Source organism: Anomalospiza imberbis, chromosome 16 (genome assembly GCF_031753505.1).
Source record: "Anomalospiza imberbis isolate Cuckoo-Finch-1a 21T00152 chromosome 16, ASM3175350v1, whole genome shotgun sequence".
NCBI lineage: Eukaryota > Metazoa > Chordata > Aves > Passeriformes > Viduidae > Anomalospiza > Anomalospiza imberbis.
In genome coordinates, this window is record NC_089696.1 from 15,767,689 (window position 1) to 15,794,768 (window position 27,080).

The 27,080-nt window shown below is 58.0% G+C and overlaps 1 protein-coding gene across 1 annotated transcript; it reads left to right on the forward strand.

Moving 5' to 3' along the window:
• Positions 1 to 362: 362 nt before the first annotated feature.
• RAB26 (RAB26, member RAS oncogene family) lies at positions 363 to 25,743 on the forward strand. The gene is made up of 9 exons (XM_068207312.1): positions 363 to 601; positions 3,045 to 3,155; positions 20,579 to 20,620; positions 21,264 to 21,330; positions 21,605 to 21,657; positions 23,687 to 23,752; positions 23,893 to 23,949; positions 24,202 to 24,278; positions 24,728 to 25,743. Exons 1-9 carry the CDS (start codon positions 380 to 382, stop codon positions 24,828 to 24,830), a joined length of 798 nt encoding a protein of 265 aa, XP_068063413.1. The 5' UTR covers positions 363 to 379; the 3' UTR covers positions 24,831 to 25,743.
• The last annotated feature ends 1,337 nt before the right edge of the window (positions 25,744 to 27,080 follow it).

Here is a 27,080-nt window from a genome sequence, read left to right on the forward strand (position 1 = left end):
GCCCCCATTCGCGGTTCCCTTCGCTCCTGCAGACCCACCAGAGGCGCCTCCCGGTGCCCCCACGGTAACGCGCCTCGGGGCCGGGGCGTGCAGGGGCGGCGCGGGGAGCGGTGTCCCCGTCCTCGCCTCCCTTCACGCGGGTACAGGCGCCCCCGCACCGCCGTTGTCGCCGTGCCCGCTCCCCGCGGTGCCCCCGGTGCCCCCCGCTCCTCCCGGTGCCGGCGCTGCGGAGCGCGGAGGGCGGGGCCACGGGCGGGGCCACGCCCCCTCCCGCCCTCCGCGCGCCCCCATTGGCGGAGGGGCGGCGCGGGGCGGGGCCGGCGCGGGGCGGCGGCGGCGGCTCCCGCGCCCCCAGCGCGGCCGCGGCGCCGGCCCCGGGATGTCGCGCAAGAAGGCGGCTCGCAGCAAGGGCGGCGGTGCCGCGCCCTCCGCCGCGCTGCCTCCCGCCGCGCAGGGCACCGGCCGCCCGGCTGCCGCCCCCCGGGGCAGCTCCGCCGCCGCCGCCGCCGCCGCCCCCGAGGTGCCCCGCAACGGCGGTGCGGCGGCGGTCGGGCGGCCCTCGCTGAGCAGCAGCGGAGAGTTCTACGACCTCGCCTTCAAGGTGCGGGACCGGAGGGGGCAGCGGGGAGGGCTGCGGGAGTGCGGGGTCAGGCGGGTGCGCGGCCGGGGGTAGCGTCGCCGAAGTTCCCGGGGGCCAGGACCGGGCGGGCATCCTCGCTTCCCTTCGTCCCTGCATCCCTTCGTCCCTGCCTCCCTTCGTCCCTGCATCCCTTCTCCCTACTTGCCTGGATCCCTGCTTCCCTCTCTCCCAGCCCAGCATCCCGCCCCTCCGCAGCCGCCCGGTCGGGGTCTCGCTCGGCGGGGGCTGCGCCCGCAGAGCCCCCGGCAGCGGGGCCGGTGCTGCGGGACTTGTGCAAGTGACGGCCAGAGGCTGCTCCGGGGAGCTGCTGTAAGCCCCCGCATCCTCGTTAACCTGCAGAAACCCGGGGCTGCGAGCAGGGTGATGGCACCCCTCGAGGGGCCCCGAATGTGCTCCGGCTGCTGCTGAGATGTCCCCAGCCTTTCGGGCTCCGACGGCTTCTCCTCGCTGCTTCGGAGCCTGGCGAGCAACTCACAGAGCAAATGTATCTGCTTCCTCCCCACTTCATCCTGCCAGCCGGCTTGGAGCTCGTTTGATGATTTTAGGGCTCGCATAGCGGTTTTGGGGCTCATTTAGTGATTTCGGCAGGAGGCACGACTCAGTGAATCCCCGGGGTGTTTGTAACACGGATCGCTGTGCCGAGCCCGGGGGATCGAGCCTGGCCAGCGCGGGTTTGCTGTGGCAAGTCCCTCCTCGGTGTGAGGTGGTGAGAGCTTGGTGCCTGTGGCAGTCGGTGCGGCCCTCGTGGTGCTGAGGTTTGGGATGTGGGCTAGGAGGTGTTAAGGATTGGGTTGTGGGGTTGGACAGGGATGCTCCAGAAATGTGCTTGGTTGCTTCTGTAGGTGGTTGATCCTGATACAGCTGCATTAATGGTTCAACAGCTTCCCTAAAATGGAGCCACCTCTGTGTTTGTGCTGGTCCTTGGCTCCTGGAGCTCACCTCTGCCTGCCCAGGCTGGGGCTTTCCCTAGGGATCGTCCCTATGGCACGAGGCTGAGCCAAATGTATCTCAGATAAGCCCAAATGCGCTGGGTAGACAAAACATCTCCCAATGGTCTGGCTGATTTTGACCCAGTGGCAGACAGAAATTGCTTTGTATCCAGTAAATCCAGCCTGGTTTATTAAACTTTCTCCTTCCCTTCCCCTCTCCTGAGGCTCCTGATCTCTGCCTGGTGCAGTGGCCAGGTCCTGGGCTGGCTCCTGGCCCTGGGCACACTGTGTGCCCGGGTTTAGTGCTGCTGAGTGGGGAGAAGCTGCTGTTGAGGGTCACCTATTCCAGAAATATGTCTGGAAAATATTTTAAAAATCAATATTTTGTACTAAAATGACCTTTTTCCCCTCTTCCCTTGGCTTCACACGGATACTCCCGTGGGCTCTGGCTGCCCTCACCCCACTGTGCCAGGGCTCGGTGCCTGGTGCTCCTGTGGGACACCAGTGTAAGGCTCTGCTGGGGGTGTGGGGCACCGTGGGCAGACCCTGCCCTCCTTGGCAGTGCCAAAACGAGTTGCACCTGCAGCTGGGGCTGCTGCTGCCTCTCAGGGCTGGGCTGCAGAGGGGTGGTGGCATTTGCCACTTCTGGCAGCTCCTGGGAGGGTTCGGTGTGACCCAGGGCAGTCCCTGCCGTAAAGCCATTCCAATCCTGTCACGGGTTAATGGCTCGTGGAAGGCTGATGGCAGAGCCTTGGGAGAGAAGGAACCTGGCACGGCAGGTGTGGAAGGAGCTGGCACAGCCTGGCTGCCTGGTCCCGGATTTCTCGGTGTCATCCTGCCGAGGGGAGCAGGCTCAGTGCGCTGGGGGGCAGCAGGGCTGTGGGGGTGGGCAGAGGTTTTGGGGAGCTGCATTTGGAAGCAGCCCCAGCTCTGCTGTGGTTGCTTCATGGCAAGGAGCTGCCTGCCCTGTCTGTGCCCAGGGTGGCTGCTGCGTGGGGAAACTGAGGCAGGTGGCACCGGGAGCTGCTCCCTTGCTATCCATGGAGGACTGGGAGGGTGGCTGCGGGCATGTGTGGGTCCCACTGAAGGTGAAGGTGGCACTCATGGCTGGGGAGTCCCTGAAGTCTCCCCACGGGCAGTGTCACCCTCCCAGAAAGCCCCACACGTGATGGGGAGTTTTGTGGGGACAGCACGGGCAGCTCGTGTCACTCTTGGTTTTCAGGGGCTTTGTGCCCCCATGAAGGATCTGTTAAGTGCCTGATAGGGGAAAGTGTCTCCAGTTTGGTGACACGGTGCAGGGTGGGGAATAATCCCATCGTGTGTCTCCCCTGGGTCCGAGGACATCGCTCTTGGACGTGCTCCTTGCCCTCAAGCACCTGCTTCCCGCTGCTGTGATGGAGCAGGGTGCTGGCTGCAGGGGGGCTGCCTTCCCAAAACCTGGAGCCTGACACCCCTCGCTCCGTCCCTCCCTGCAGGTGATGCTGGTGGGCGACTCGGGCGTCGGCAAGACCTGCCTGCTGGTGCGCTTCAAGGACGGCGCCTTCCTGGCCGGCAGCTTCATCTCCACGGTGGGAATCGACTTCAGGGTGAGTGCCCGGGCCTCGGCCCTTCCGGGGCTCTGCCAGGTGAGTGACGGGGTTTGCAGAGAAGTAACGAAACGTTGCTCCAAGGACTTGAACCTCTCCAGCCGTGCCAGCTCCAGCTGGGGCGCTCGGGGTGTGACAGCAGCAGCAGCAGCAGCAGCATCCTTGTTACGGCTTTGCACAGGGATGGGGGAGCCTGTCCTCTGCTCAGGATCCTGGGGATAATTCCTGTAACAACTCAGGCCTGACATCTGCCCATGAAAATATTCCCCTAAGGCAGTTTCAGTGGTTTTTAAGAGTTGTTAGTTTTTTTCTTGAAACAGCAAAACCGCAACTGATAAAAACCAGAATGCCCCGGAAGAATCTCCTGAGCACAGCTTTGGGGTGCTGATGTGGGGATGTGTTGTGCTGAGGGATCCCTCAGGTCTCTGTTTGGCTGGGAGGAGCCGGAGCATCCTGATGCTGGGAGAGTCGTGGGTGCAGTGGTCGGAGCTGTGCAGCTCCAGTGGGGACAGTGGGAACCTGCTCCACACAGGCAGTAACAGGTGGGCTGGGGGGAAGAAAGGGGATCACATCGCGTCCTGCAATGCCCCAGTGTGCCCAGGGCATCCTTTGCCAGGCAGGAACATCTGAGAACGGGCTGGGGCCCTTGTAACCTTTTCTTGGCCGTGTTTCCGTCAGTCCTGTGCTGGGGGAGCTGCCTGGGGTCTCTGTGGTTCCCTCAGGCCCTGGCCAAGGGGATCCCCACCCGTGGGGTGGGACAGCAGAGCCACAGGAATGGTGACTTTACCGAGGTGGCACCAGAGAGCCTTTCCATCAGCTGTGCAGGGCACGAGGCAGTTTTGGCACCAAAGCAGCAGCCAGCAGCACGCCTGGCTTCCAGGATCAGCTGCTCCCTGTCCCTCACCAGTCCCCCAACCATCTGCTCCCTCCAAAGCAGAGCTTGTCACCTGCCCGGGTGTCTGGGCAGTGCCGCTCTCCCTGCCCTGCTCCCGGGGCACCGGCTGTGCTGTCTCTCTGTGCGATGGATTTGGCTCCGTCTGGGGGCTCTGGTGGGTGCTGTGAGGAGCTGCTGGTGATGCCACACACCTGTGTCTTACCGGCAGGATCTCGGATCTTGACTTTTCTTGGAGGATTTCTGGGAGATGAGTGTCTCTTGTAACCTGCTGCTTGGCTGGGGTGTGAGCAATAACTCTGGTGCAGTGACATTGGGAAGGGGTGAAGGACAGCTCAGGAAGCCCTGAGGAAGGAAGGGATGTTCCGTGCCTAGCGAGGCTGGGGGCTGCTGCAGGTGAAATGGATAATTGGGGTCTGTAATTTTATACAAAGGTAATTACACAGTGTTTCAGGTGTTCTTCAAATAAAAGCGTTTTCTTACTGATTGCTGTGATTGATACAGAGGGCAGCCATAAAGCCCTGCGACTTATTGATTAGAGTGCTGAAATGACTGTTACTGAGAAGCAATCAAATTAGAGTTAATTTACTTCTCTAATAGAGCTGCTAGAGCTACATGTCTCTGAAATGGGCAGATTATACAGTGGGGGAGATCATGTGTATGCCCTAAAACTCATTATTATCATCCTTGTAAGGCATTCATAATTTTGGGGGGACATGGAAATAGTTTTTTGATGTGCCTCTGCATTCCCACCAGGATAATCCTGTTTGGTAATTGTCCCTCTTGCCATGGGCACTGCTATGCAGATGATGCTCTGGGGTGGCAACACTGGAGGCTTCTGCTGGTTTTAATTTGTGTCTTTTGAATCATGGAACTGATCACAGCTCCTCGTCTCTGCAGCCCCGGAGCTTGGCAGGGGGTTTGCTGGCTGAAGCAGGCGAGGGAAGGTGTCACGGGGGTTTGCTGTGTTCTCTTGGCCCTCTGTGAAGGGTGCTGAGCGAGCACAGGGGGTTTATTTTGGGGGTTTGGCAGGGTTTGTGCCAGACTCTGAGCCTGGCTGGCACCAGAGACTGCAGGGACCTCCCCAAGGCCAGCGCGTGTGGCAGCTGCGCTCCTGTGCACGCACGGCCTTGTTCGGGACCTGCCGGGTCCCTGGGGCCCATCCTGGCTCAGGAAACCTCGGGGACGGAGCTGCCCAGCTCCAGACACTGTCCTGGGGACCACCTCCACTCTTCCTGGTGCCATCTGGTCCCTGCAAGCGCTCTGCAATGGGCTGGAGCCGCGCTGGGGGCAGCCCCCAGGCCAGCCCAGCTTCCTCCTCTCCCAGTCCATCCGCTGGCCCCAGTGGGCTCCAGGATCCATTGCTCATTTTCAAGGATGTCAAACCATCAGAGGCACCCAAAGCTATGGCTAATGGGTTACCCAGGCCAGAGCGAATGTAAATGAATAGAAATCCATTTAAAATTAATCTGGCATTACTATTCCTAATGGCCCCTGAGGTTTGTTCCCTCCTACTGTTTTATGTGAGGGAGAACCTCCCTCGATGTGTTTGTTTATTATCATCTCTTAAACAAAGAAGGATGTTGATCTGAATGTGTTTGGAAAACAAACCACTCTGCTGGGGAAATAAAGATGATTGTAATATTAGAAAAGGCATCAAAATGGCACCTGTTCGCTTTGAGCTTTGGAGGCACTGAGTCCTCAGCGTTCCGTCCCGGGAAAATTTGGTTTGCTGGGGGAGCATCTGTAGCTCCTGGGGATGATTCCAGCCTTTCCAGTTCAGCTGGGACAGGGCCAGGTGTCCCCAGGCTGAGGGTTTGGCTGGGGGTGCAGTGCTGGGTGAGCCCCCACTGCGGGTGCCAGGGAGGCAGAGCGCTGGGCGAGGGTCCTGCTCCCGGCAGAGCTTTGGCTGAGCAGAAACCTTTGAGCAGAAACCTGTCTGAGCTCCTGAGCTGTCCCCCAGGCTGGGGGACAAACCCCTCTCTGCCTTCAGCGTCTGGATCACAGGTGTCACCTTCAAGGCTGCATTGCTAGATAATGAGGGGCTTAATTACTGCCCTCCGTGAGCTGTGCCGAGCATGGCACGAGGTCTTGTCTGGCTGCCTGTGCTTGGGGGGTCTCCCCCCACAGATCCCACTGCTGAGGCCAGAGCAGCTCTGGGCAGGCTGTGTGTGCTTTCCTGGCTTCATACATTCGGGTTCCAGGGAGAAGGGGCTCCTGGAACAGAGCAGGTTTGGTGCTCGGGGGCATGAACCCCGATTTCCTCAGTGGCACGGCAGGAGCTGCCTCTTCTTGTGATTTTGGCAACGCTTCAGAAACCTCAACAGAAATTCAAGCTGTGCAGCCAGGGGGACTTGCGTCCTGTGGTGACAGCTGAGTGATGGGAGTCTCACCGAAGTGAGGAGCCAAAGGGCCACGTGAACCCCCGGTGTCCCTGTCCCCAGTGGCACCTGGGCTCTGTGGGGCTGCCCAGCCCGGTCCTCACAGCCCCGAGCGCTGCAGGGTTGGGCAAGGCAAGATTTTTGTGCTAATTGGACCTGAAAGGGGAAGAACATAAAAGAAAAAAATGACGGATGAGCCTTTTGTCCCTGGGAAGAGGTGCTAATGAGCTTCTTTGCACGAGCAGGGGTGACGGCTCCTGTGGCGACGGGGGATGAAGCCACTGGGGAGCTTTTCGCTGGCGTTCAGAGCAGGGTGGCTTCTCTTGGTGTCGTCCCAGGTGTGCAGCGGTGTCGCCCCTGTGCTGCTGCCCCGAGGACGGGGAGCAGAGCGGCATGGTGCTGGCTCCGAGCTCCGGAGGAGCGGGGGGAGCCCCGGGGCTCGGCGCAGCCGGGGCCGGGGCAGGCGCCGGCCGCCGGGGACGTTTCCTTTGAAGGCTCGGCTGGGATGTGCACAGCCTGGCAGCGCCGGGGGTTCAGCTGCCCCCAGCACAGCCCCCGCGGGACGCTCCGTGCTCTGCCCCAGCCCTGGCTGGGCCCTGGTTAATCTGGGACGTGCTGTAAATAAAACCTGTCCCCGCTGGCCCTGAGCTCTAAGGACTCCTGATTACACTCAGCCCTGTGCGGCGCAGGGCTGGAATCAGCAGTGTGTAATGTGGTTTTTGGTTTGTTTTTTTTTTCTTTTTTTTACGTGGGAGATTCGTTGCATCTCTGCTTATTGTTTGTTGTGTTTGTGTGTGCCCCTTCCACGGGCTGCCCCCGGCTCCTGCAGCGAGCTGAGCTCTGCAGGAGGATGGGAACCTTTGCTCCAGCCCTGCGGGGTGTGCAGAGGGGCAGGGACCGTGGTTTGGGTTCACCCAGACTGGTCCCGGGTGCACATGTGCTGGGAGAGGGCTGCGGATGCCCTGAGCATCTGCTGGTCCCCAGTGGGCACCCACATCCCTGCCCCTGGGGCGGTCCCCTGTCCCCAGCAGGTGCCCACATCCCAGCCCACATCCCAGCCCACACCCCTGCCCTCACAACCTTTGCCTGGTGCCTCCCTTTGAAGGACTGGAGCAACCTGGAGCCTCCTGAAAGCCAGGGCTGGCTTTTATCTCAGCGGTTGGCACAGAGCATTAGCAGGGCTCATTTTCTGATGGATCAATCTGGAAAAAGTGGGAGGGGAGCTGCTTAGGCCAGAAGAAAGAAATGGAAATAAATTAATTTCGGCGTCTTTCTGTGCAAAATTAGGCCTGGATGTTAGAGGGAAGGAACTGGGCAGAGTGTTTAGTCTCTCCTTTGCTGTGTGGGGTCAGGATGGGGGTTTGCTGCAGGGGGGTGGGTCTAGGTTGGTCTCCAGGGCCAGAGCTCTGGAGGGAAGTGGCCTTTTCCTGGGAGAAACATCTTGGTGCTGCCAAGTTGCTTGGACCAAATTCCCCTTCACGGGGCCATGCCAGTGGCAACAGAGGTGCAACCAGGATGGGGAAGGTGGGGCGGGAGCGGGCAGGGGATGCCTGTGCTCCCACCTTGAGTATGCCCATGGCAAATGCTTGGAACTGGATGACCTTTAAGGTCCCTTCCAACCCAAACCATTCCATGTTTCTGTGTGTTTCCAGCAGCTCTTTGTCTGAAAATCAGTTTGCTCTGCAGCTCCCATTGCTGGATGAATTTTAATAGCAGCCAGTAGCTGATTTCATATTTTTGCATTTCTCACTGTATGGAGAGCTGGGCTCGATTTGCCCAGAGGAGATTTCCATCCCTGCAAGTGTTCAAGGACAAGTTGGATGGGGTTTGGATCAACCTGGTCTAGTGGAAGGTGTCCCTGCTCTCGGCAGGGGGTTGGACCTGGCTGGTCTTTGAGATCCCTTCCAACCCAAACCATTCCAGGAGTCTCTGAGGGTTCCTGGGATGCTCCCCCCGCTCTGCCTGGTTCCAGGGTATGGACACGATGCTGTCACCGGTGCTCTAGGGGCCAGCTGTGCGCAAATCCAGCCCGGGGAGGCGGATCCTGGCAGTCTTGCCAGGGAGGGCAGCACTGGTCAGCTGGGATTGTCCCCCTTGTGCCCGCTCTGAGGGCGCCGCTCCTCCACAGCTGCTGCTGGTGCCTGTCCCCCGCTCCCAGGATGGGCTCTCGGGGCAGTAAACATCCATTTTCCGTGGGAAGCCAAGCCCTGCTTTTCTTGCCGTGGCTGCTCCTGCCTGGCAGAGGGACACTCACAGCTTTGCAGTTGGTGCCTGTCATTTGCATGCAGGGGCTCAGTTGCCAAGAGATGCTGCGAGCGGTGCCCGTGGCGGCTGCGCCCGCTCCTCGCAGCTCCCGGGCTTTTATCCATCCTCCTTTGCCTCTTGCTTTTGGAAAAGAACCCCCCCCCCGCCCAGTTCTGCAGCACAGCAGGAAGATGCAAACCCCCGTGTGCAGGCGGTGATCCCAGCAGACAAGGGGCTCCATTCCTGCCTTGGGGAAGGCACAGAAAGAAGATGAATGTCTTCAAAGGAAAGAAGTGCTTGAGCAGCTGGAGTGGCAGCCAGCCCCAGAGCCTGGTTAAGAAAACTCTTAACCAGCTTAATCCTCTTTGCAGGATGGTGGGAAGGTGCCTTCTCCACCTCCTTGGTGTCAGAAATACCACCCAGAATAGTTTGGATGTGGAATTTTTTATCCATTCCAGCTGACATGACAGCACTGGGGATGGGGGGTTTGCAAGATGCTTCTAGAAGAGCACCAGTGTCTCCAGGCTCCTGCAGCCCTGCTGGTGCTTGGTGGCTTCCTGGTGCCTGTTGATAGCTGGTGTCCCTGTGGGTCTGTCCTGGCCTGGGCTGGTTGGAATAATGGATTTAATTAGCTCAGGGGGAGAGCAGAAGGCCTGGGCTGCTCAGGAGCTGCAGTGCCAGGACACAGCAAGGAAAACACCAACTTGGGAGCTGCTGGTGGAGGGAGGGAGGTTGTAAAGGTGCTCAGCATAACCAGCCTCTGTATCCTCCTCAATAGAGCTGTGTGGGAGCCCAAAACCCCTACAGAGGATGGGAACCATGGGAAACTCCGCTGGGAAATGCAGTTCCCACCCATCCACAGTGTGTTTGGGGGGGTGGGTCAGATCCCTGCTCCAGCCTGGTAGGATTCCTGTGGAGGAGCAGGGTGAGCTCGGCTTGGGCTGGGGAAGGCTGTGGGCACACGGCTGTGCTGTGTTGGCTCCTGTCTGGCTGCTGCCAGGTGGGAAATTGGCTCTGGAGAGGCCAATTTGGGCACTGGAGCATCCACTGCCATGGATCCGAGCCGGGCTGGATCCGCTCCCGGTGCCAGGACCTGTGAGGGAGCGCTTTATAGTCAGTAAAACATTTAAATGGGGCCAGAGTAAGTCTAAATGCTTTCAATATTTAATGGAATACATTTGGCTTAATTTCACTTTCATCTTTTATTTGTGATAAAATATTGAACTCAGCCGTGCAGAACTGGGTTGTTCTTTGAAAGCAGAGGGAAGGCGCCCAGGAAAGGTGGGGCAGGTGGGTTTTGGGGTGTCTCTGACTCCCCCCACTGCCCCTGGGATGGGCATTTGGGACATCCCTGCCCTGTGGCTCTGCCTTGCTCAGGTCCCGTGGTCCCCTGAGCCCTTGCTGCCTCTGTGCTGAGCTGCTGCCTCATTTTGTTAATTAATTACTGCTCCCAGCAGGCTTTGGGTTATTCCTGGGGTGGATGTTGATGATCTCTGTGGGGAAGGGTGAGGTGCCAATCCCAGGTTTGGCACTGCTGCAGTGGCAGGAGCTGACTCTGGCTGAGCTCACCGGCTGCTTGCTGTGTGTTGTTCTTCCCTGAAAAACACCTGTCCCTGTTCCCCTTTCCCCAGAGAGCCATGTCCCTGAGACCTGAGCCACGGGCTCGGTCCCATCCATGGGGCTCTGCTGGACCCTGTGATGGTGGCACTGAGCATCACCATGGCCAAAGGCAGGGCAGCAATCAAAAGTGCCAAAGCCTGGAACAGTGAGCACCAGCAGGTCATCCTCCTTGGGGAAAAACGGGAAAAAACTGGGGGGAAAATGGAAAAAACTGGGGGAAAACTGGGAAAAAAATGGGAAAAACCACCCCCATCCAGGCAGGTCAGAGCTGTGGTTGGAGTGCAGGGAGCCACGGTGTGGTGTGTCCCTGTCCTTGGATGGTGATGGGGCACACACAGTTCCTATGGCAATGAGGGATTGAGGGATTTACCTGCAGAGCCTTTGGAAGCAAAATATTCTGTTGTTGCTGGGCACTGCCCGTGCAGCTCCTGGCCCCATCCCAGGGCGCTGGAGCTGCCCTGGCTCAGGATCCCAGAGGAGCCCTGGAGCTCACACAGCTTTGTTTGTCTACCAGGGACATACGGCATTTTTAATCGTGGCTCAGCATCGAGTCATTGCCCTGAGGCATTGGTGAATCTCTCGGAAGCAACAGCAAATAATTCATCTTTATTTCTCCACTGGGAAAAAGTGTTTCTCCCTGATCATAACTAACATGAGTTGGGAGCTCGTGGTGCTTCAGCTTTAAAGGACGATGTCCATTGCCCTGGGCTGTGGTTGTCCCAGGGTGAGGAGGAGTTTCATGGGTGCTTTGGGGGTCTCAGTGATGCCTCAGTGAGCCCCAGGAAGGAGTTGGTGTGGCGGGGCTGAGTCAGTTCTTCCCGCAGGAGGTCAGTAGGCAGAAAGAGTAATCTTCTAGGGGCCACAAAACCATTAGCACGTCTCTGAGGATGTGACTGGTCCAGGTGTGAACACCCGGACAGGTTTTGTTCCGTTTCGTGTGGGGTTTTTCTATTTAATTTATGGAGAGGAGGGGGAGTGGTGGGAGCCGTGCCCAGCTGCTTGGGTCAGGTGCCACGAAGCCATCGCACCCACCTCGCCAGCCCTTGTGCCATCTGCCTGTGTCTCGGGACGTTTTCCTCCCGCCTGCCAAGCCTCGCTGTTCCCAGGCTCAGTGACACACTGGGGAAATGGAGGCTTTGGCTTCTCCAGCTTTGCCTGCGCAGCATCACCACGGCAACGATCCCAGCGAAGGCTCTGTGGCATTAACGCTGTTAGCAGGGAAGGGCCGCTGCTCCGCGGCCGTCAACCCGTGGGTGGTGTGTGCCAGGCTGAGGAGGAGCTGGGGGTGCTGCCCCACGCCAGGGCTGCTGCTCCTCCTCGCCAGGACCGAGCCTGGACTGGCCCCAGTGCCTGGCACATCCCCCCAGGGAGAGCTGGCTGTGGGTCCTGTGTTCCCAGCCTTGGAGCAACTCCCTGGTAATGATCTTTTTTCCCCAAAAAACCAAGTGCAGGAGGCTGCTGAAGGTACCTGGGCAGCTCCAGCCTGTCTGGGGAGTTTAGACCCATCGGTGAGGGCTTTGCCCTGTGTTGGATGCTGAATTTGGTGGAAATTGCTGGATTTGCTTCTTGTGCCGTTCACCAGCAGCCAGTCCCACCGGTGCCTCCGTGCCTTGCTGCTTCCTTGGAGCTGATGATTAAGAAAAACACAGCTTCATGTGTGGATGAATAATTCAGCCCAGCCTCAGTGCTGGGGGGGTCAAAGTCATCCCCTCCAGGGATGTCCCTTGGGGGGGAATGGTCCCTGGGTGAGCATCCATCCACAGTGCCCTGGGCAGTGCAGGGTCAGTCCAGAGCCCTTCTTGGGAGCACGGGGAGCCCTTCCTGCAGCTCGTGCAGCCCGCCGGCCAGGCTTCCATCCGTTCATCTTTGTTCCCTGGTGCTGAGCACGCTCGGCTCTGGGACTGTGGGGAAGCAGCTGAGCTGCGACCCCTGGGCTCTGCATCACCCCGTTTTCCTCAGAGGAAGAGCTGGGGGACTGTAGCTGCTCCTGGTGCCAATTTTTAGAGCTGAGCCTGGATTTGGCAGCAGTGCTGGGCAGCCCCCACAGCCCCAGCCCCGGTGAAGGGCTGTTTCGGGCTGGTGGGGATGTGAGCCCCCTGTGCCCCGTGTCCCTGCACCTGCCCATGGCAGCAGCGTGGCAGGGGGGTGCCCTCCCTGCCCAGAGCACTGCTCAGTCAGCGCCGAGGAGCTGGGCTTGGAGAGGGGGTCCTGCTCTGTGGAGCTGCTCCCCAGAGCCCTTTGCATCAGGGTGGCACGTCCAGGTGGCCCCTGGCAAGGCTGGGGCTCAGTGAGTGCCTCTGGGGCTCAGCCCGAACTTCCTCCAAGCCTTTCACGAGCTGCACTTATCAGTGTGCATGAATTAATGGGAGAAGCACTCAACAATGCCCAAAATAACTTTGTTCCCAAGCAAGCGCTAATGCCTGGCAGATGTGATGTGTTTTTCCCTCCTGAATAACACACACGTGAGGTCAGATTTTTCCTGACAGCCGGGTGTGCTGGGGGGGAGCAGTGGGGGCACAGCAGCTCTGGGAGGGCTGATTCTCAGGGGATCAGCCCCACAGCCCAGTGCAGAGGTGGAAATCCTCTCCTGAGGACCTGGCTGCTCCAGTTGGAGATCTTGGCTGAGGCTGGGCTTCCCAAACGTGCAACAAAACAAATCAATGTGATTGTGTGTGGGGTTTGGTTCAGTTTTGTTTGTAAAAGGGCTTGCAGTGTCTTGGAACAGCTTCCCAGGAGCCTGGTCTGCACTCCAGCACCCACAGTGAAGGATTTGGGGTGTTTTGCCTCCCTGGGGTGATTCCCCTGCACGGTCCTGGTCTGCAGCTCGGCTTCAGAGCCCCACATGGGGAGAGCAAATGGTGGAGTTGGATTGGCCAAACTGGTTTGACTGACTGGGATGGTTTTGGTGTGGAAGTGGCGGTGATGTGCTGACTGTGCTGCAATTCCTCAGCACCTCTGCATCTCCGGGGGCTCTCAGAGTGGTGCCCAAACCTGGGGAAGAGCCTGCTCCAGTAGAGCAGAAAATGGGAGAGCTGGGACTGCTGCCAGGGAGAAGGAAAAGCTTTGCAAAGATCAAAGCTTTGAGTGCACGGTGCCTGCTCCGGTGCTGTGGCTTCTGCCTTGTGCCACCTGTGGGGCACCCGAGTGGCCGCCCCGGCTCTGGCACAGCAGTGATGGGCAGGGCTCTGCCCGCTCAGCCCCTGTGTCCCCAGCTCTGTCCAAGGGGGATTTCAGGATTGTTCCTGCACAAGGGGCACGTGGCCAGGCAGGACCGTGGTGGCGTTGCCACGCGTGGCAAAGTGAGACCGCTGTGGTTAGTGAGGAAGAGGCTAAACCTGAGAAAGCTCCTCTGGACTTTGGGGAGCAGCCACAGGGTGAGGAGGGTCCTGCCCTGCAGAGGGGGCTGGGACCTGCTGCATCTCAGCCCTGGCTGTCCCTGTGGCCACTGCACCATGCAGAGAGGGGCTGTGGTACCAGGGAGCACCGGGACCTGATGGGTGCCAGACCTGGAGGCTGACTGGACTCGTACAGCCATGAGAAAATCGCATCAGAGCTGTTCAGTCACTCTCTTCTTGAATCCTTCGAAGAATCTGGGCTCAGGTTTGCTGCACAGCAGTTTTTGGGAGCTGTCTGCCTTGGCCACGCGTGAAGGATGGGAGTGTTTGGGATAAAAAGCTACAGATTCCTTTGTCAGGTCTTTGGGGATTTCATTTTCTTTAGGGATGAGAAGTGCTCTTTAATAATGCTGTTTGCAGTGCTGTCTGCAGACGCTGCTGTGCTGCTGCTGGGTGCTGACAGAATGTTTGCTGCTGGATGTTCAGCCCTGATTTCTCTTTAATTGGATTGTAAAGTCTTCTCAGAAACTTCAGGCAAGTTTTCAGCCCAGGGCTGGCTGCAGTCACTGAGGCGAATCCTAGATTCGTTTAGGTTGGAAAAGACCTTTAAGGGTCTGCTAGGCTTTATTTCTCCCCAGATAAATGATTCCCTGTCTAATAGGACCTGATGAGCCATTTTTCATCCCTGTGGCACTGAAGGGGCCGTGTTTGCTACAGATGAGAAATGATAGAGCAATAAATGCTCCGTGGAGATCCTTGCTCAGCTATGCAGCCTGGCGTGGCCTTGATGAGGAAAATGAAGATAAATATGTCGAGCGCCACGGTACTTATTCCCAGTATTGGCACAGATCTGCGTGAGCCATCTCTGCCCCCTTTGTTTCCAAGGCTTCCTGGTTTAGAAGTAAGCAGAGATATTTTTAAAAATGTCCCTTCTTTTATAAAGTAGGGGGGAAAGAGATGGAAGGGGTGCGTAATGCAGGCCAGGGTGGTGGGGGAGCTGTGCAGACCACCCCAGGGTGGGGAGGATCCCATCCCATGTGTTGGAGCTGCAGGGATGGGCTGCAGCCTTCCTGCTGGCTGGTGCTTTCTGCTGGCTCTGGTCTCCAGGACGGCTGTAGCGGATCCTACCCTGAGGAATTCTGGGGGTGGGTTTCTCTGGCTGCCTGTGGGACTGGGGCTCAGGCTCACTCCTGCTCTCAAAGCCTCACACGGCCCTGTCTCTCTCCTGCTGGGATGAGCCTGAGCAGCCCCGTAGGGCTTGGGAGCACCAAGTCTCATCTGCCTGTGCCTTCCTCAAGGAACCTCCGTGGATCATCCCAGGACTCTGCTGCTTTCACGGAGCAGCCAGGCTGGGAGGGAACACGAGCCCCACCTGGGACTGCGAATGCTGCAGGCGATGCCGAGAAGCAGAGCAGGGCTGAATTTAAAATGTATGATCCTAAGCAGATCCTCTTACCTCTAATCTGTCCCTAAGACAGGATTCTCTTCTTGCCAGAAAACCCTTTTATTTGCAGACTGATGTGACTAGAAGATGATAAGTCAGTAAATCTTCAGTGTGTCTGCTCAAACAAGGGCCTGGACTCTTATCTGGGCAGGGCTGGCAGCCAGGGAGAAGTTAATTGGGATTTAATGTCGTGAACAGGCTCTGGGCAAAGGCTGGTGCTGCTGACATCCCTTGCTGGGTGCTGTGGGGAAGGGGCTGTGCCCAGCTGCACAGCGGGGCTGGGGGGCATTTGTGTAGGGCCAGGCTTGTGGCTCCTCCAGGCTGGACGCGGCAGAGGGGACAGGACAGGGTGACCCCTCCAGGGGGCTGTGGGGTGGCTCTGGCACCAGAGCAGGTTGGAAGCGCTGTGTGCTGTGAGGGGTTGTGGTGTTAATCTGCATTTCCTGGGCTCTGCCGAGGAGCTGAGCAGGAGCTGAGCAGCCAGAGCACGTTGTGGGCTCTGAAAGGATCTTGGCACCGGCGCTGCAGCGGCTGCAGGCAGGAGTGTGCAAGGCCTGGGGAGGAAAACATCCCAAGGCAGAAGTTTCTATTTTTAGCTGCACAGTGCAAATGCACAGAGCTGCTGAGGAATTCATCACCTGCCCCGGGAGATGGATGGCTGGGATTTTTCTCTGAAGGAAAGATTTATGGGAGAGGCAGATGGAATCGTGCTGGGGTGTTTTGGCCACCAGCAGACTCCCCAGGCTGCTGCTGAGTGTGTCTGGTGGTGGCACAGCTGAGGAGGAGGAAGAGGATCATTGCATGCGATCCCCAGTGCCTGGGACATCCTCCAGCCCCACACAGCATGGCTGGAGCAGAACCATGTCCAGCCCTGCCTCCAGCCACATCCCTGCCCTGCTCTCCTCATTCCCAGAGGCTTTCTGCAGGTTCCAGCACAGCGTCAGGCTGCACCCTCCCCTCTCCTGCAGGCACTGTGCTCCTGGAAGGGCTTTCCCAGGCTGGAGTGGTGGGCTGGCCGTGTTCTCCATGGAGGTGCTGATGGCTGCGCGTGTGTGCAGGATCGGGCACTGCTGGGATTTAGAGGGAGCAGGTTTTTGGAGCTCTGAGGGAGCAAAGTGGGGCTGCTCCTGGATCCTCCTGGCAATGGGCCAGGATGTCCCTGAGCCGGGTGCTGTGCCTGGAGAGATGCTGAGCCACCAGGAGCAGCTCCCTGGCTGCGCATGTCTGGGAAAACCTCAGGGTTTTAACAAGCAAATTAATGCAGTGTCCTGCTGTTTTGGGCAGATTTCCATATCGATCCTTGATCTATTTTTGCAGCCGCTGTTGGAGGTGGTGGTTATTTGTGTGTCTGCTATATCACAACTCATCCCATTTCCTCCTGGCACAGGCGTGTTTGTGCTCACAGGGGCTCCCTGGGCTTTGCCAGGTGGGAATTTGGCTCCTGGTCTGGCCTTGGCGTGGGGCTGGGGTGCTCCAGCATCCCTTCAGCCAGTCCTCCGCTTCAGGTGTCTCCTGGCTTCCTGAAATAAAGGATAACCCAATCTATCCCTCGCTCCCGGGTGGCCTGGCCTGGTGACACCACAACCTAATGACATTTCTGGGTGGCTGCGCTGTCAGTCCCACAGCTCATTACTGGCACTAATTAACTCTGTGCTGCCCCAGCGCCTGTGCCCGCTTTGATCTCCAGTCACTAACGCCATTTATCCTCATTTTGACAGGAATTTGCCCCCCCTCAGATGCAGGAGGTGCCTCCAAGGCCCAATGATGACATTTGAGGGGCTTCTTCTCCATGGTAAAAGCGGAGCCCCCTGTGCAGGGGGTGCTTGAGTGGGCACTCCTGGGCAGCACCACTGAAGCCAGCACCAGTCACAGGCCCCAGGGAGCCAGGGTAGGGGTCCCCTGGTTGGAGCCCGAAGGGTGCCAGTGAGCAGCTTCCCATTTGTCCAGTTAATTGCGAAGCAAATTGATCCATGTGTCCAATTTAAAGGCTTTAATTAAAGAGTTCATGCGTGTAAGAGCTGGGAGAAGCCGGGCTGTGGACGATGCTGATCCTGGGTCGTGCTGCAGCTTCGGAGCCGTGGGCTCAGGCACCTGGGGCCGTGCCAGTTGCTCCTGGTGGGGTTGGCGGGCACTGTGGGGACCCTGTGATCCGGGCTGTGGCATTAGCCCATCCTGCAGCTGCTGTGGGGGCAGAGCGGGGCGGCGGCGCTGGGTCTGTGTGGGAGCATCGTCTGTGCGCGGTTCGGCAGCGGCGCGGTTTCGCCCCATCGCCTTCCCCTCCCTCCCTCCTGCCGCTCCCGGGCAGTCGTGGCTGTGGGATCGTGCCAGGGCTGCAGCCAGCGGGGCCTCGGCGTGTGATAATGCTGCTCTTAATTGAGGACCATCTGCACTTGGTAATTTAATTTTTCCTGCATCTGCAAGGTTCCAGCTTTGTTTATCTGATGTCCTGAAGATTATTTCACTTCGGAGCATCGTGTTTGTCCAGCCCAGGCACTGCAGGCATTCCACTGCGGCCCCTGCTAGACGAGACTTCAATAACGTTTGCACTGCCCCAGGAAAAAGGACACAAAAACTGAAACTGGGAAGGGCGACAGCAGAGCTGAGGTGCAGGGATGGTTTTCTGCCCGAATTGTGGCAGGAGGCTGCTGGGAGCGTTACCTCTGTTCTAAGACATGGTGAGATGAGCAAGGAGCCCCGAGCAGCACAGCCCCTCCCTCGCCGGCAGGGCTGGCAGCACATTACACGTCTCAGTGCCTTGACACACGACATCTTTTGTCTTTGGATGCTTATTAGGATCTCAGCCCCCAGCTGTGCCTTGGAAGGGCTGACAGGAGGGAATTGAGGCATCTCCTTAAAACAAAGAAAAAAAAAATTAGAAGCTGGAAAGTCACTTAGCTGTGGTGTGGGGGAGACTTGGGCATCTGGTTCATCTGAACATCTTGGACACTTCCAGGGATGGGGCAGCCATAGCTGCTCTGGGTAAACTTCTTTGGGATGCAGGCAGGGATGCCAGCATGAGCGATGCTCTGGCTCACTCTGGCTGTGTCTCCTGCCTGCAGGAGCACTTCTACAGCTTCTCACCCTGGAACTCTGCTCTCTTCCACACCCAATCCTCAGAAAATCATTTTTTTTCCCCAGGCTGGTCCGGCAGCACCTGGATCCCTGTGCAGACTTTAATTAGGTCTAAGCATCTACCTCCCTAAAATATAGGTCAGTCGTAATTAGCGTGACTCCTGTTGCTGCTGGCTCCGTGTTAATTAACTCCTGAAGTGGAGGTCAGCGCATGTGGGGCACCTTTGGAACTTCAGCTTTTTCGGCTGCTCACCAGATGCTTCAAGGTGGCTTTGGCCTGGATGGTCCATGCTCAGGGCTAGGGCCACGTTCTCTGTCCTTGCCACCCGTGGTGTTCTGTCAGCCTTGGGGCACGGCCACACTGGGGACATGGCCAGGTCCCTGGGCACAGCCACGCACTCTGCTCTGAGCGGGAGGTGCTCGTGTGGCCATGGGGCAGGGCACATGTTCGGTGCTGGTTTTAACGTGACGCTCGCTGTGTCCTTGTCCCTTGTCCCCATCCATCACACCGAGTGTCCTCAACCCCTCGTGCCAAGAGCTGGGGCCGATGGTGAAGCATAGCACCCTTGCCTTCCTCTGCAGTCCCTGGCACGGTCCCTGGCATGATCCCTGGCAGGGGGTATTGGCAGCTGGCTGCCAGCCCCTGGGAATGGTGTTTGGAATGGCACTGTGCCGGGGCAGAGCCCGCGGGATGAGCCTGCGGGTCCGGCACCTGCACGTAGGAGCCAGGGCTTTGGAGAGCGAGGTGAGCTGGGAGAGTGGATCTCCTGCAGAGCATAAACCTGCCCTGTCTCACCTGTGGCTCAGGTTAGGACAGGGCTGTTCCCCAGCCTCTGGGACGAGGTGGAGGTGCAGCTCAGCACCGTTTGCTGAGGCTGTGGTTCTGCCCTGGGGATGGCTCTGTCCCTGCTCATCTGGGAGCCCCAGGCAGAGGCACCAAGGTCCGGGGAGCACTTTGTGGCAGTGGGAACCCTGGGTTTTAGGCACTTCAAGCCTTCAGGAGCCGTGGTGTCACATCCTGGGAAAGGCTCAGCTCCACATGTGGGGAGCCCTAACCCCCTGGCTGGCTCCCCGAGCCCCGGCTTTTCCCTGAGTACTTCCCTGCTCCCCCACCCCAGTCCCTGGCTGCCTATTTTTACAGCTCCCGGGCTGTGAATCACTTCTCTCCCCCGTCTCAGTCGCTGCCTTTGAAGGTATTTATAAACCTCGGCCGTCTCCCTGCGCCTGCCTGAGCAGACGGAGGATTCGGCGCTCCGGCTCTCTCCTGCCCTCTCCTTCTCGCCAGATCCTTGTGTAGATGTGCAGGAGATGAGATGATCCCTGTGCCCTCATTAAAACTATGAATGAAGAGCCTCGCCAGCACCTGAAGGGGTGCGGGATGTGCAGGATAGATCTTGGCATGGATCCGTGGGGGTTTGGTGGCACTGGAGTGGCTGGTGGCGTGTCCAGTGCCGGGGGTGGATGAGCCAGGGCTGAGCCAGCAGAGCCCAGCTGGGGTCATGGCAGCTTTGGCCATCCCATGGCCATGTGACACAGATGGGAGCATCCCAAACCAGCTCCAGAGCAATTGGAGGAAATGGGATTTAAATTATCACCAGAGCAGCCACCAGCTGCCTCGTCCCACTGGTGTGCTGTTCCCTGGCCGTGCTTCCAGCACGTCCCACTGATTACTGTGCTAATTTCTATGGATCTGGTGAGCAAATTAATCTCTTCTCTGCTCCTTCCCCTGGGACCCCTGGTCTGTAGGCTTGCATTCCTTTAATGTTTGGAGAGGCTGGTGCAGATTGCTGGGATGGTGGTTGCTCTGGGACACGGTCAGGATCCATCTCCTGCCCTCCCTGTCTGGCACAGCCACCCTGAGGGGCACTGAGGAGCACCCACACAGCTCCCTGCTCTGCCAGGGCATCCTTCCACACAAAATATCCTGTTGGCTTTGGGCAAAACCCATTGTGGAGGGACACTTCCCGCTCTCCTCCTCAGTTACACCTTTCCTAAAACCAAGCAAAACAGGGGGGGAAACATACTAAGAGAGAAACCAGGAGAAAAACAGGTCCAAGAGGCAGGAGCAGGTATTATTTTTAATTTGCAGGCTGCATGTGGAGTGGTTGACTGTCTTTTGAAGGCTGTTAAGGTGGGATTCTGATGCTCATTAATTTACAGCCAGAGGTCTCCAGCCTGAGCTGGGTGTGGCATTGCCAGGGTTTAGGTGCCCAAATAGATGCAACTTTTGCTGGGACAGGGAGAGATCGTCTGGCTGGGCTGTGGTGAAAATGGCTCTGCAGGTGCTGGGACCAATGGATGGGAGTTTAAGAAGCAGGAGAGGGGACCAGCCCGAGGGTTTGGGGGAAACACGGACTGGGATGGGGGCTGCCTGTGTCTCCCTCGGCGTCCTGCAACTGCGCTCATCCCTCACCACCCCTTCCATTCTCTTTCAGAACAAGGTGCTGACGGTGGATGGGGTGAAGGTGAAGCTGCAGGTATGTCCCCATGTCCCTGGAAGCATCTCCCTTGCTGCCCTGGTTGTTCAGAGATGGCCAAAGCCCCTCAGATGACAAAGCAGAGGAGCACCCCCAAAAATGGGGCCCCACCTCTATCCTTTGTGGTGGTGTCTCCTGCCCTGGGACAGCCTTACAGACCCTTCTGGCTGCCCTGTCCCCTTGGCAGGAGCCTGCACAGGGCTGGGTGCTCTTCTGGCCACAGTGATCCCCATCCCAGCCCGTGTGCCCCTGCAGCCAGAGCTGCTCCAGCCCCCTTAGACCTGACAGTTTCTCCGAGCCCTTTGCCCAGAGCTTGGTAACACAGATCCCCCAGGCAGCAGTGTGCACTCTGCAAACCTCCTGCTGCATTAAGGACTGATAAATCACATTAGCAGGTCCCCATGCATCCATCTGCTCCATGGATTTTCCAATTAATGGCTGTGTTGGGAGCCCTTGGCCACGTCGTGTCCCCACACCGAGGAGCGGGAAGAGGCTGCTTCCGTATATTGCTCTGGTTATTTTTCCTATTGGTGTCCCTGGGAGCAAAAGCTGGAGAAGCTTCCTGGGGTTGCACCGTTCTGTTTGGGCTGGTTTGGGTGGGTTCTGCTCAGGTCTGATCCCTCTGTTCCTGTCTGCCTTCCAGATCTGGGACACGGCCGGGCAGGAGCGCTTCCGCAGCGTCACCCACGCCTACTACCGGGATGCCCACGGTAAGCACAGCCACCTCTGCTCCTGGGGAGCCCCTCCCTCCAGCTCTCGGGGGCCCTGAGCTGCCACTGCCGGCCAGGTGAGCCAGGAATCACTGGAGTGGTTTTCCGTGGAGCAGGCTCTGCAAACAGGAGCAGTGTGAGGTGCTGCTGTGCTGGATTTCAGTGTGTTCTGTATCTCACAGGGACCCAGCTGGGACCTGCCACAGGGGCTGTGTGCTCTGAGCCATGGGCTCGGTTTGGCACAGGCGCTAACGGCCTGTCCCTCTCTCCACAGCCCTGCTCCTGCTCTACGATGTCACCAACAAAGCATCCTTTGACAACATCCAGGTACAGCAGCAGCCCCGGCCCCTCCTGCTGTCCCTCACGTGTGACTGGCTGGGCTGTGGTTGTGGGTTCGTTCAGGATGTGTGTGCTGCTGGTGGGAGCTGTGGGCACTTGCAGAAGGGCTGTGGTTACTGCTGAGCACCTGCAAGGACAGGCAAGGGCCAGGCAGAGGTTTTCCCTTTCACAGGACATAAAGGGGGATGGATCCACTGCTCCGGCCAATTCACACTGTGTAATTTCAGCACTGGCAGAGAACTTGCTGCAGTAGCTGAGTATGGGAGCTTTCCCCAGCGAGCTGCTCCCTCATCCCCCTCTGCTCCTTCAGGTCACAGTGGGTTGGGGTTGGGCTCATTGCCCCCCCAGCTTAGTCCAGACCTGGCAGGGAGAGGGTCCCAGCCCACCTGCTCTTCCTGCCGGCTTTGGGGGCTTCCTGGTGCTGCCCGAGCTTGCCCCCTCCCCTGCGTCCTTCAGGGCAGCTGGGCAGTGGTGCTGGGGCTCTCAAACCTGGCAGAGGGTTAGAGCAGATGCTGCCCACATCGCAGCAGGGGGGTCAGGGACACCTGGGCACTCCGTGTCCCCTCTCTTCGCCCCACTGGCCCCATGTGGCTGCTGGAGGCCACCTGTGCCAGCGCTGCCAGAGCATGTCCTGAGCCGGGGAGCAATTATCCCTGACTGAACTGGATGTAATTGCTCGTGTCCTGGGCATGAGAACGCTGTGTGCATCCACGGGGAGCAGCTGTGCCTGCACAAACACCCCGTGCCGTGGTGACATCAACACCCTGGGGCTGGGATGTGTCACACGGGCTCCTGGGGTCCCACAGCTGCCCCGCGGGCCTGGAGCTCTCCCTGCTCTGGAGCATCCTTCTCTCGGCAGCACCACACCTGCCACCCCTGTGTGCCTGCAGTCCCAGGGCAGGGACAGGGCAGGTCCTGCCACCCTGCTCCTGTGTCACGGCGCTGGGAATGCTTCCCACCAGCTGGGACTGGCCAGCGGGGGCGTTTTCCAGCCTGAGGAGCTGGATGGCTCAAGGAGGGTGAGTGCTGCGTGTTACCCAGGCTCTGGGTCTGCTCGGGGCTGGTGACCGTGAAAGAAAATCCTTTGGAGGTTTCACGTTGCTGGGTAACACGGCGCTGCCTGCAGCATCAGCAATTCTGAGGACACAGGAGGGATGTCCCTGCAGGACACACAGCCCCAGGGGGAAGGAATGAGCACCCGCAGGAATTGCCAGGCTTTGGAAAGAGGGATGGAGCCAGAGTGGAGTCAGAGGGCAGCCAAAGGGAGTCAGGAGTGACTCCAACCCATGATGGAACTGAGCACCCTGAGCCCAGCCGGGGTACAGTGCTGTCCTGAGGTTGCAGCCTCATGTGCTGGGCTCCTGCTGGGTTTGGAGCAGGGACCACCAGGACCACCAGGGATCACCAGGAATCGCCATGAGCCCTGCAACAGCACTGGAGACAGCAGGCGGCTGCTCACACCATGGGGTCAGGGATTACAGGGAATTAGAGCAGGTTTGATTGGATTAGGCTGGATTAAAGGGCAGGGAAGCCACCCCACGGCTCAGGGAGGCAGGTTCAGGTGCCTGCTGGGAGCAGTGTGCTCGGCACGGGGGCAGCACGTGCAGGATATGGGCACAGGGCACATCCCAGAGCCAACCCTCGGCCTTGTCCTCTGAAAGGAGGTTCAGTCTGAACATCCCAGCTGAGGGGGAATTGGGGTCAAAGCCCTACAAGCACCAGATGGAATGGGCAGGGGAGGTCAGAAAGCTGCTGTTACCTGGGAAATGGGGATCTGGTAGCAGCCAAAGTGGGGTGCTGGACTTGCTTAGCAACGTGAGTCCCCCAGGGCTCAGGGGAACCCCAGGGTACTCCCTTGCTGACAGGATCATCTGGGAACATCCTTGGCATTGCTTGGGATGGCAGCATTGCTTACTGAGAGTGCCCATGGCAGGACTGGGGCAGCTCCCCATCATTCCCATTGCCCTCCTTCTCCTGGAGCCATTGCCAGCCCCTCTCTTTGGCTGTGTCCCTCCAGGCTTGGCTGACAGAGATCCATGAATACGCACAGCAGGATGTGGTCCTCATGTTACTGGGAAACAAGGTGAGCTTTGCCAGGGCCACCTCTTCCTCCCACGCTGGAGGCACAGGCAGGGGAGCCTGGCCGGGCATGAGGGGACAGGGAGGTACATGCTGGTGGCCTTCCAAGTCACCACAGATCGCTCTTTGCCATTCCTGTTGCAGGTGGATTCAGCCCAGGACAGAGTGGTGAAAAGGGAAGATGGAGAGAAGCTTGCCAAGGTAGGTGAGGTACCTGAGGATGTCCCTGAGGATGTGCACAGGAAATGGTCACCTGGAGACCAGTCTGACCCAAAATACTCCTGGGAACACTTGGCTTTTTTTCCCTTGTCATGCTCTCCCCTTTCTCCTCATCTGTTCTTCCTTCAAGTTTCTGCTAACACCCCGTGATTCTTTGTCCTCAAAAATTACTCCCTGAGAGCCCCTGGGAACACCCTTGGTGGCACTCCTGACAGGGCTGTGTCTCACCCACAGGAGTACGGAGTGCCCTTCATGGAGACCAGTGCCAAGAGCGGCCTCAACGTGGAGTTAGCATTCACAGCCATCGCCAAGTAAGTGACCAGAGCAGTGGCCTTGTCATCCAAAACAGCTTTAGCAGTGTCCAAGCCACGCTGAGATCAACTGAGCTGGGCAAGGCAGCTTGGAATCATAGAATCTTGGGATGGCTTGGATTGGAAGGGACCTTAAAGTCCATTTACTTCCATCCCCTGCCATGGCAGGGACATCTTCCACCATCCCAGATTGCTCCAAGCCCTGTCAAGTCTGGACACTTCCAGGGATCCAGGGGCAGCCACAACTTCTCTGGGCACCCTGTGCCAGAGCCTCATCACCCTCACACCTTCTGAAGATCCCATCTATCCCTGCCCTGCCAGGGGAAAGCCATTCCCTGTGTCCTCTCACTCCATGCCCTTGTCCAAACTCCCTCTCTGGCTCCTTCCAGACAAAATCCTCTCCCTGCCAGAAGCAGCAGCATAAGAGTAACATCCTTCCCCTTTCCCAGGGAGCTGAAGCACAGGTCCATGAAGCTGCCCAACGAGCCCAAATTCAAGCTCCACGACTACGTGAAGAAGGAAGTGCGAGGCTCGGGCTGCTGCAGGTCCTAACGTGCGCTTGTACAGAGACTCAGGCCCGTGGGCAGTGTGTGCATGTCTGTCTGTCGTGTCTGTGTCTGCCCCGAAGGCCAGCTGAGACCAGGGCACGGGCGCAGCAGGGAAAGCTCTCGGATTCTGCAGCCCCGTCGCATCCATCAGCTCCAGCTCCCCTCGCCAGCATTCCTGCCCTGCTCACAGGTGGGAGGTGGGTGTTTGGGAAGGGGCTGGGGTCTCCTTCTGTGCCTGCTCTGTGAGGCTGCTGTAACCTTTGAGAGCCAGGGTGTGACGCAGGGGAACCAACAGCTTCTCCCCACCTAGGAGGAAAAAAGTCCTGATTTTTTTTCTGGGTAGGAGAAGGTCCTAAATTCCCTTTTCTTTCCCTGTGTACCTGGAATTCAGCTGAGAGCCCTGGCCTGGGGCGTGCAGGAAGGATGTGTTGGCAGTCATTCTTGTAGTTGCTTTCTCCTGTCTGTCCATCCCTGTGAGGTGGGACGAGCTTCCACAGTGAGGGATTCTCCTGTTCCCTGCAAAGGCAGAGCTTGGCTGTCCGAGTGAGCTCCTGCACACCTGGCTGTGTACAGAGATTTCTGAATGTTCATCCCTTTGGGAAATGCTCTGCTTCTCCTCCTTCCGCCCTTTCTAGTACTTTGAGAAGAAACCTAATGTATTGCAGCTTATTCTAAATACCTTCCTGTAAGTGTGATGGTGTTTTCAGACTGCAACAACGCTTTGATATCTTCAAAGTTCTCTTGGGCAGCTCTCTCTTTTCACCGCAGAGAGCTGGGGGGAAGCTGCAGGCAGTGATTTTACAGGCTGCAGACTCTTGCCAGCTCTCTTCAAGGGCCTCCTCACCCCTTTGGTCTGTGTCAGGCTTTTGGCTGTTTTTTTGTCAAGCTGCACTTCTCAGTACAAATTTGAATCTGGATGAAGTGTTTGGCCTTTGGCAATTTTTCTCTTTGAAAACTCCACGCGCACATCAAGCAGGTGCCCGCTGCGCCAAGCCTCAGTGGCTCCTCCAAATGAAATAGAATAACCCATCCTTTGCCCTCCAGCCAGCACCAGCCCCCACAGCTGCTGACTCAGATGCCCCTGCCCCTCATTTTCCCTGGGATTTTGGCTCCAGCACCACCTTCCCGATGGGCACAAGGAGCCTCTGCAGCTCCCCCGTGCTCTGAGCTTCACTCCTCAAGGAGCTACAGCAACACGAGCAGCTACAGCTTCACAGGGTGAAAAAGGATCCTAAAATGAACCAGCTCTTTCCCCTAAATAGTATTTTAAGGGAGAGACAAGTCTTAAAACTGTCTGATTTAAATTTTAAAAACACCTGTGGAAAACCCATTTGTGCAGGAACGTTTGCATTCCTGGCAAACTCTGCTGCCAGTCCTGCAGGAGCAGCCAGGTGAGCTCTGCGATGGGGGGCTGTCAGGGCCCCCTCACCCCAGTAATTTGGTTTTGTGTGGGCCAGGACCAGCCTGGCAGAGGCAGAGAACAGCCAAGCAACTCCACAAGTGTTTCCTCATCCTGCCCTTGGAGCAGCAGCAGCCCAGTCCTGAGGTGACAAGGAGTCTCCCTAAAGGCAAAATTTAGGATTCCTAATGGATTAGGATTCCTAATGTCAGGTTGCTACCTTCCCTCTGCCTCAGACTGGCATCTGTCTGGGTTACAAAGCTGACAACTGCTCACTTCTCTCTCAGTGTGGGTCTAAACCCAATAGAAACTCCTGCAAACGAGGAAGATGTAAATGTTTCCCTTTGGAGCACTCGCAGCTGCCTGTGGGGAACACTGGGACAGCAGAGGCCTCCCAGCCCTGTTCGTGGTCAGTCCCTCCCTCCCTGTCACCAGCTCCCAGTGTGGGACTGGCTTCCCAGTGCCCGCACACTGGCCTGGCCCCAAAGCTCCTCCTCACGGCCACTTGGGATTGTCCGCGGGCTTCTGCTGCCACCGCGAGGAACTGCTCAGCTCAGCGCTCATCATTCGAGTTATCCATTATTACACTGCTCAGCATTCATCATTCAAGTTACTCGTTATTACGCTGCTCAGCTCAGCGCTCATCATTCGAGTTATTCGTTATTACGCTGCTCAGCATTCATCATTCGAGTTATTCATTATTACGCTGCTCAGCTCAGCGTTCATCATTCGAGTTATTCATTATTACGCTGCTCAGCTCAGCGCTCATCATTCGAGTTATCCATTATTACACTGCTCAGCATTCATCATTCAAGTTACTCGTTATTACGCTGCTCAGCTCAGCGCTCATCATTC